Source organism: Melanostigma gelatinosum (assembly GCF_949748355.1).
Source record: "Melanostigma gelatinosum genome assembly, chromosome: 19".
NCBI classification, from domain to species: Eukaryota; Metazoa; Chordata; class Actinopteri; order Perciformes; family Zoarcidae; genus Melanostigma; species Melanostigma gelatinosum.
In genome coordinates this window covers 20,530,970-20,540,537 of record NC_136652.1, presented here as the reverse complement: position 1 = coordinate 20,540,537, position 9,568 = coordinate 20,530,970, and the positions used below count along the sequence as shown (strand labels likewise).

At 45.1% G+C, this 9,568-nt stretch overlaps 2 protein-coding genes across 2 annotated transcripts; both read left to right on the top strand.

Annotated features, from left to right (window-relative positions):
• The first annotated feature begins 361 nt into the window (after positions 1–361).
• Positions 362–2,129, top strand: LOC306793160 (fatty acid-binding protein, brain). The gene is made up of 4 exons (XM_079290640.1): positions 362–499; positions 610–782; positions 1,158–1,259; positions 1,854–2,129. The coding sequence occupies exons 1-4, from the start codon at positions 427–429 to the stop codon at positions 1,902–1,904; spliced, it is 399 nt and encodes a 132-aa protein (XP_079146766.1). The 5' UTR covers positions 362–426; the 3' UTR covers positions 1,905–2,129.
• A 1,390-nt stretch (positions 2,130–3,519) lies between these two features.
• On the top strand, positions 3,520–8,435 carry smpdl3a (sphingomyelin phosphodiesterase acid like 3A). The gene is made up of 8 exons (XM_079290490.1): positions 3,520–3,676; positions 4,205–4,418; positions 5,035–5,179; positions 5,726–5,822; positions 6,624–6,787; positions 6,951–7,131; positions 7,275–7,399; positions 7,671–8,435. Exons 1-8 carry the CDS (start codon positions 3,583–3,585, stop codon positions 7,977–7,979), a joined length of 1,329 nt encoding a protein of 442 aa, XP_079146616.1. The 5' UTR covers positions 3,520–3,582; the 3' UTR covers positions 7,980–8,435.
• Positions 8,436–9,568: the final 1,133 nt, after the last annotated feature.

Genomic DNA, 9,568 nt, shown 5'->3' with positions numbered 1-9,568 from the left:
GCTTTAAGTTTTGAGGGAACTTTAGTCAGTTAAATCAAAACTTTTATTTTGGTGAAATGCAAATAAATTCTTTATGTGGATTAAATGTGGATTTTTGTTAGGCTGAGATATGGCAAGCACCACACTTTATCTCTGCAGCCCCGCCCACAAATGAGAATAATTACATCATTCTGCATACAAATGGGCTGATTTAGGAGGTTTTTTCTCTTTCTTTTATTCTAAGGGTCCGTTAGACCATGACCCACTTTAAACACCCAATCACAACCGGGAGAAAATCTCCTGAGCCAATGGGACGCTTGGCGCCACCCACCTTCATGCATAATAATAAGTAGTGGAATAATAGCACACGGGGGGACTCTTGCAGAAGCCGCAGCTTGCCTCAGTGTGTTTTTGGAGATTACTTTGCCTCCCCGAAAAACCTTCACCATGGTCGACGCCTTCTGTGCCACTTGGAAACTGGTCGACAGTGACAATTTTGATGAGTACATGAAAGCGCTCGGTGAGTTAACAGTTTTTATTCTTTACTTTATGCTCTGTTTGATTTCACTCACACTGGCAACAGATTCAGAGGATGTTAACGGCCACATTTCACCCCTCTGCCCTGGTCAGGTGTGGGCTTTGCCACCCGGCAGGTTGGTAATGTGACCAAGCCGACCGTAATCATCAGCCAGGACGGTGACATGGTGGTGGTTCGCACCCAGAGCACCTTCAAAAACACAGAGATCTCCTTCAAGCTGGGAGAGGAGTTTGACGAAACCACCGCTGATGACAGGAACTGCAAAGTAAGTCTTCATAAAAAGATTGAGATCCACTAACTTTCAGACGCCAGCAGTGCTTGGATGGTTTCTAAGAAGTGCCCTGCAATAGTAGAAGTAGTTTAACTGGGTTTTAATTCAAATAATCCTCAATATAAAAGTCACAACTCTTATTTAATCCGAGATCTCTCTCTCACCACGTTCATGTGTGGAGAAGATGTTAAGTTAAAAAGGTTGTACTTCTGATCAAACTCGGAGTCGGGGCGGTTCCTTTGTTCCTCTATTTGTGGGTCACTGAGACGACGGGACATCTTCAGACGTGAGGAACAACATTCGGCAGCATCTGTACGCGCTGATTTCCCGCTCCGCTCGCTGAAAGCATTCTCCTCTTTTGTCTTTCAGTCCACGGTGACCATGGATGGAGACAAGTTGGTCCACGTCCAGAAGTGGGACGGCAAAGAGACCAAGTTCGTCCGGGAAATCAAGGATGGCAAGTTGGTCATGGTAAGACGAACACAACCCTGAACACACACATTCATGTCCTGTCCCGCTTTACTCATCATCTGGGAAATCACTGGAAGCACTGATAATAAAACATGAGTCTCTTTCTGTGTGTTCTCCAATGAAAATAACATTTCAAACTTATGGTGAATCCAGAAGTTTATATTGTTGAGCAACACAACATGACGACAGAATAAGACAAAATGACCACCAATACACAATACAAAAGACGTGTAGCAGCTACAAAAAGACGCAAAACAACAACAACAAATATGATCGAGTCCGTCTCATAAATGCTGCAAACAAATAAGTAATAAAAAGCCACAAAACACACTTTTTTTTAGACAGTTTTGTCTTTCTGAAGCTCCAAAAATGCAGCAAAACACTTTAGTTTTGTTTCGATGTGATGACTGAATGTGCTTTTGTACACATTCATAGTCAAATGAGCTTGTTTCCACTGAACAAAGTACATCACTACAGCTGCCAGGAGCTGCCTCTCTCGATCCTCCGCTCAGTCTCAGCTCTCCTCTGTTGTATAATGGTGGGTTTGTGAACTTTCACCTCTCCGTCATGGTAACCGTCTTCTCTCCCCTGCAGAATCTGACCTTTGACGACATCCATGCGGTGCGCAGCTACGAGAAGGCGTGAGCGCTGCGACAGCATCCCAACCCGGCCAAGAAGTGTTGATTTCATAATTATTATTGACCGTATGCTTCTCTTTGCACTTCATCCTCCTCTACATGTACACGGCCTGCAGGCTGCGCATGTTTTGTAATTTTTCTTTTTTTAATATGAAAACATTTCTGTCACTCTGAATGGATCGTCTTTGCAACCCTGTGAAGCATGAAATTAAAACAAAACACAGAGAGTAAACGTTTGTCTCTTCTCTTGTTCATTGATGTTGTGATGGTTCCATCGTTCAATATGGCCGACGGGAGAATAAACACTCCTCATTAGATTTAACCTGAAGTCTGTTGGAAGCAATGTCTGTAAGAGGGGCTGATGTTACAGCTCTGACAACCACAAATGAAAGTATGTTCACCTTCACTGTGTCTTAGAGACCAATTTCTAAAGAGGAAACTACCCGCTTGGCTCGTGAACTGACCCTTTAATCCCAACATATTGAGGCGTCACAATAAATAAATTGAGAGGAAAGAGAAGAAGATTCATGTTGCACAAATTGTTTTGTGTGTGTGTTTTCTTCTCTTTTTTTTTTATCTCTACCAGGAGAAACAAGCGATTGCTTGAGTGTGTGTGTGTGTGTGTGTGTGTGTGTGTGTGTGTGTGTGTGTGTGTGTGTGTGTGTGTGTGTGTGTGTGTGTGTGTGTGTGTGTGTGTGTGTGTGAGTGATTGTGCACCTTTGTGTCTGTCCACGGCTAATCTCGCATTCTGCTGCAGCCACCTGCGTTATATTTTGGGTGGCCACTTACGGCTGCATGGTCAAGGACCTCTCGTGGTTAAAGTGACTCACACTTTCTCAAAACAACCTTTTTATTGCCTGTTTTATGCTGCCAGCGACTGCCTGCTGACTCCTTACTCACTACTTTCTTTTAAAAGAGTGAATCGTATATTTTGCAGTCTACATAAACATTTATAGTTCTTGCTGTTTTTCTGTTGTGAAATACTTAGTTGTAGTTTGACCTCTTTGGCTCCTCTTTAAATCCTTAAAATCAAACAATCGAATAAGGAACACACTGCATTAATCTTTGATGAGACATGTAGACATATCAAGGGGTCGTGAGCCAAAAAGGTTGGGTCACAAAGAGTACCATTTAAATTTAAATGTGGTAGTTTTCAGGTTTACTTCAGTAAAAGTATATCAGACTGTAGAAATACCGTTACAAGTAAAAGCCCTGCAATGTAAATGTTAATTAAGTATTAATTAAGTCAAAGTACATAATCTGCAGATATTGAAAGCATCAAGCACCAGTGACTGCTCTAGATAATATATAATGTGCAAGCACCATTTTACTGGTGTAGTTGGTCAAAGTGGAGCTAATTTGAACAGTTAATCTATAATAATGAAGGCTATTTTACAAGATTATCACATATTTTGTATGTAAATTCTTAATTTGTAACCTATAAGTGTCAAAAATGACGAAGTAAGTCAAGTTTAAGTACATTAATAGTATGCATAATTACAGTATTTGAGTAACTACTTAGTTACATGCCACCTGTGATTCTTCTCCATAAGTCCCTCCCCCTGAGCTCCAAACAATCACGTGACCACTGGAGGCTACTTCCTGTTTGTTACAGAGGAGAGTGGTGGAGTACTTTCGTTTACATGTGATGACTGTAACACACTTTATTACCGTTTTGTAACACAATGAACGCGGTTGAGCTGCTGTGTTTGCTGCTGCTGTGCGGTGCGGCTCCTCTTGCGGCGGCCCCCGCAGGGAGCACTCACCTGCCGGGCACAGGTGAGTGCGGCGAGTCTGCCAATTCAACTGCAAAACTCGATGTTTTCCTAAATGTAGGGCTGCTCGGTAGACGTCCTGCTCGCCGAGTTCACCCTGAGACATTGCGGATTGATGTTGGACGGTTAATGTTGCTGTGAACGTCACGTTAATCATGGACAGATTTATAAACGGAGTTTGGTCGGAAGCTCTTCAGATATACATTAAATGTTGTTTACACTGATGTTTGTTTTTTAAAGTGCAAAAACAGGTTTGGAGTTTGTTTTGTAACCCTTTGCATGAAATAAGACTTAAATACTCATAAAGAGTGCTTTAAGATAGAAAATAATAATGAAATAGGACTTTAAAAAGCCTGTTATCCAGTGCAAGCATGCAAAAAGACGCCTAAAATAAACTAAATGCAATCAGTGAGATACATTGTTGTGACACATTTTTAAACCCGACAAAAAAGAACCCGCGCACACCTCGTATTATTTACCGCAGGTGTTGTCCTTTCTAAAAACTTCTTCTTGTTCTCGGCCATCTATCCAGGCAGGTTCTGGCACATCACTGACCTCCACCTGGACCCCTCCTACCACCTGAGCCCGGACCCCACCAAGGTGTGCTACTCCTCCAAAGGAGCGCCCGCCACCCACGCCGGCCTGTACGGGGACTTCCTGTGTGACTCTCCCTACGCTCTCATCCAGTCCGCCTTCGCTCACATGGCGCCGCTCACTCAGCCACAGGACTTCATCATATGGACCGGGTCGGTACCCTCATGGAGGGAGAGTGATTCTACTGCTCTGTTCTTCTTCTTCTTCTTCTTCTTCTTCTTCTTGCATGAAAATGATCGGCAATGTGACTAACCAGCTCATAGAAACTATCTGTGGCTCTACAGCAGTTTCATATCCTGTTCTCTCACTACTGTGTGTGTGTGTGTGTGTGTGTGTGCGTGTGTGTGTGTGTGTGTTCTGTACTTTCATGGGAAACTACTCTGAGGTTTTAGACTTGAAGATTGAGGAAGCCTTTGTGAAGTGAAGCCTCTCTGGATTGCTCTCACTTCCTCTAAGGAGTGCTTTTTTCATGGTTTGTTGTTTAGCCAAGATGGCGGCCATTTTTATGATGTTCACACATTCACGTTCCTCACAGGATGCATTGTAATACCTTTTTAAAGCTACAGTTGTATAACTTGTTGTCATATTTGCTCACTGTATCATGACAGATAATCTGTGGCTGAAACCGGTTCCTCTGCCTCCTCGCTTCTTCACATTTAAAGTCATTCTCTTTGCCAGCAGCTCAGGAAACCCGAGAGAGCAACAAACCCCGTTCCTGTTCTGTGCCTCATTAGAATGACAGTGGATGTTCTGCTCCCTCTCCACCAGTGACAGTCCGCCTCATGTCCCTGTAGACGAGCTCTCTACGGACACAGTGATCCAGGTGATCAGCAATATGACCCAGACCATCACACAACACTTCCCCAACCTCGCAGTCTATCCTGCCCTGGGAAACCATGACTACTGGCCACAGGTAACTGTATTATGAGCTCATCGATGGCAAACACTGAGAAAAGGTTGGAGGATGCAGCCAGGCGGCAACCTCTACAGCTGCATTCTCTCTAGTGTCCACCAGGGGGCGACTCCTCTGGTTGTATAGAAGTCTATGAGAAAATGACTCTACTTCTCTCTTGATTTATTACCTCAGTAAACATTGTAAACATGAGTTTATGTCTCAATCTCTAGTTTCAAGTCTTCTTCAATACAGCATGATGTTCATTTAGTACATTATGGTCCATTTAGAGTCACACAGACCATAAAGCAGGGGATGCTTTAGGGCGGGGCTACACGCTGATTGACAGTTTGCTAACGGAGCCCTGAACGGCGTCTCTAGCACGGCGTCACTCCTCAGTCCAGATATGGTCACTTCTGTTCATTGGTTGCAAAAAAACAAGAAGATATTCGATAGTTTAAATATTGCATTTAAGTGGAGGAGTGTTTCTTATGGTACCTGCCTTGTATGTGAGCTGTTTGTATTGACCTGCTGCTGCGTAACCGTTGGTGTTCCTGCTGTCTTCAGGACCAGATGTCGACCTCCACTAACGCCGTCTACAAAGCTGCTGCCCAGCTGTGGAAGCGCTGGCTGCAGGCTGAAGCTCTGCTCACACTCTCGCAAGGTAACGTCTTCTGTCACACGATTGCTTATTTCGGCCTCCCGGACCGACAGAATGTGGCTGTTGGGTTCAGCTATCATGCAAGTTTTTAATATCCAAAAATTACAGCTTTTGTTTCATTAAACTTTTATACGATTCACTCGGACGTTGGTATTTAGATTGAATAAGTAAGTACACGAATGTTATTTTTACCGTTTGCATATGGAAATAGTGTGTTTTCATACCTAAAACATACATGTTGTATTTGCTATATCTTCACTCAGTTCTACTATGAATCTACTGTTCTCTAATCAGACGATTTCAAAGATGTGACAGTCATTTTAATATTGTGAAAGCCGGGACAAATATCGACACAAACTTCTGCAAACTGTGAAGTTGCTGCATTCAAAACATGAGGAAGTGAGAGAACCACAGTCAATATGTGGCTCATGGTTTTAAATGATGGCTCATACATGATGTAATACGTTGATGCACATGTGTACATGTCAGTATTGTGATTGTGGTTCATTCACATAACAGAGCCGCGACGAACGATTGTTTTAATGAATCCCTCGGTTAGTTGTTGGATTAATCGCTTAGTTTATAAAACGGTGAAACGACAACCGTAACGATTTCTTGGCTTGTTTTGTCAAACCAACAGTCTAAATCAAAGAGATATTTAAATGTCAACAACAACAGGGAAAAGCAGCAAATCCTCACATTTGAGCAGCTGGAACCCGATGATGTTCGGTATTTGTGTCCCAGTGACTCCAGCGTCTTTGTCGTCTGTACCGTGTTGCGTGTTGTGCTTTGCTGTTGCTGCAGGCGGTTTCTACTCCCAGCTGGTGAAGCCTGGTTTGCGGGTGCTCAGTCTCAACACCATCCTCTACTACGGCCCCAACAGAGTCACCGAGAACATGACGGACCCGGCGGGACAGTTCGAGTGGCTGCAGAGGACTCTGGAGAAAGCCGCTCAGAGTCTGGAGAAGGCAAGAATGTGTAATACGAACTGGATACGACGCTCTGACCCTTTGAGTCGTGTGTACAATGAAAGAAACAGTAAAAGCTTCATGTGGGTGTTTTTTGACACCTTCACTTCCGTTCTGCACCGAAGAGCTGAGATTGAGACGCGTGTCACTCCCTTTGCTGCAGGTGTACATCATAGCTCACGTACCAGTGGGCTACCTGCCCTTCGTCAGGAACACCCCCGCTGTCAGAGAGAGCCACAACGAGCGGCTGCTCGCCATCTTCAGGCAGTACAGCGATGTCATAGCGGGACAGTTCTACGGCCACACCCACCGCGACAGCATCATGGTGCTGCTGGACCAACGAGGTAAACGTGTTGCTCTGTGACTGTCTCCCTCATCGTCACTTCCATCGATAAGTCGTCTGCTGACAGACCTTTTGAGATAAGCTTGTTCCGAAAGGGAACGCAGACACTGGCTCATGGGGTGTCCGTGTTTTCTCGTTCTGCAGGTAAACCGGTGAATTCTCTTTTCGTGTCACCGGCTGTCACGCCGATCAAACATGTTCTGGAGCCGTACTCCAACAACCCGGCTCTCCGCGCGTACGTGTACAACACCAAGGACTACGCTCTCCTGGTGAGGAGCCTCGAGCAGCAGCTTCAACAGTAAAAGAACACGATGAGGCCGCAGAGGAAATGAAATACAAAGTTTGACAAGATGTTTACAAAACTGCGGTCGAACTAAAAGTGTCCTGCACTGACTGCTATTTGAAGACAGAAGAAGAACCGTCCTGATGATTAATCGCGCTGTCAATCAGCACACAAACACTGTTTCTGGCTTTCAAAACGACTCAAAGCCCTTTTCTCCCTCTCTCCCCTTGTGTTGTTGTTGTCCTCTCCTCCTGAAGGATATCTGGCAGTACTATCTGAATCTGACGGAAGCCAACGAGAAACAAAGAGCTGACTGGAGGCTTGAATACATCATGACTGAGGCGTTTGGACTGGCTGACCTGCGGCCACAGAGCCTCCTCCAGCTGGGCCTGAGCTTCAGGCTGCCGCAGACCAAAGCCTTCGACGTGTACTTCAGCCACTACACGGTCGGTTACGACAGCAGCATCGTCTGCGAGGGCGACTGTAAGCTCAGCCAGGTGTGCGCTGTGCTCTGCCTGGACCAGCTGTCCTACTCCAAATGCATCGCAAAGGGACGACGGCTGTAAGTTAGTCGTTCAATTTAAAGAAAATACGCTGATATCGTGAATGAAAAGGGAAATGAGATGCAATCCAGACTACAAATAGCAACCAGCCGCCGCTGCATACTGTACGTTACATACACCGACAGTGAATCACGTTTGTTCAATATGAACGTCCAACGGGACCCAGATGGTGAAATGTGTAAGAATGAACTTTGACCTGTTACGAACTAAATGTGTGACCCGTTACGAGTGACATGAAGATGAAGCATGAACTGAGACAATAAACATGTCGCCGTGTTCACACTACGAGCCAAACGGCAAGAAACGCGCTGAAGCCTCGACCAATCACACTGTTCTGTTCCATCTGAACTGTCCAGACAGACGCTCAGCGCTAATGCAGGAGTGTGACCACAGCATAAGAAAGTGTGTTGATTTTAATGCTGCGTGTATTTTTCTACTCAATAAAGAAGTTTAAACGCGCTGGTCTGTTTCGGAGGCTTAACTTGGAATCCACAGGAACAACTTGAGCAGTTTGTCTCTGCAGGGAACAGCGACTAACCTCATCTGACCCCCCCCCCCCCCCCCCCCCCCCCCGGGTCTCTTTTCATTCTTCTGCTCTCGTTTCTCAGCCGCCACCTCAAGCATTCGCCCTCCTCTCCCCTCCCCCCCCTCCACCCCCCGGCTCTTTTGTCCCTTCGCCTCCCTCCCTGAACTGTTGATCGCACCTCTTTAAAGCTCCGCTGGCAGCTTTTTTTGTGTCAAACTGCACCGACCAGAACCTCCCAAAGCTTTGCTGCAGTAGAAAAGAGCCAAAAGATGGAGTCGCACCAGTATAAGCTTGTGGCAAAGGAGGCAGGGAGCCACGTAGGACGAAGAACAGTTCCTTTTAGACTCCTCTTCACTGCACTTGTTGTGCGTTACTACATCAGTTTATCTCTTCAGACGCCTTAAGTTCACCGGACATGGAGGGAAGAGTTACTTTTTGGTGAAAGTGGTCACAACCCAAACATGAATGCAACATGTGCCGGGGACAAGAAAAGCTTTATGCTAAGCTACATTAGCCTTTGCATGACATGAAAGCTTTATATCTGGATTCCCAGAAGTGTGACTGTACTTCCATCACAAACTGTTTGTAGTATTCCAAACTTCAGAGAGAAAGAGAGTCTGTGTGCTGAACCCTTTCCCCTCTTGTGGCCCCGATGCTTATTATTCCCGACTCCCTCAAACTCAGCGCCTGACGGAACGTCACCGTGGAGACGGAGTCGGTGCTGAGCGTGACGATGGGGAGGACTGCGTCGCCACGGTAACGGCGTTAAATCTGCTGCTGCTCAACCAACGACGAGCCTTCAACCAAACTACAGTCAAAACACCGAATGTTGCAGTAATGGGAGAGAGCGCAGGTTCCATTGTTCTTTATTTTAAACATATCTACATTTATATGATTTTACTGGCGACAAAAACAAAGCAGGAGAAAGCTGCTAAGTATATTTACTCAAGAACTGTACTCAAGTTCATTCTGAGGTACTTGTACTTTGCTAAAATATTTCCATTTTCTGAGGCAAATATTGTACTTTTTACTTCATTGCTACATTTATTTGGTAACTTTTTGTTAC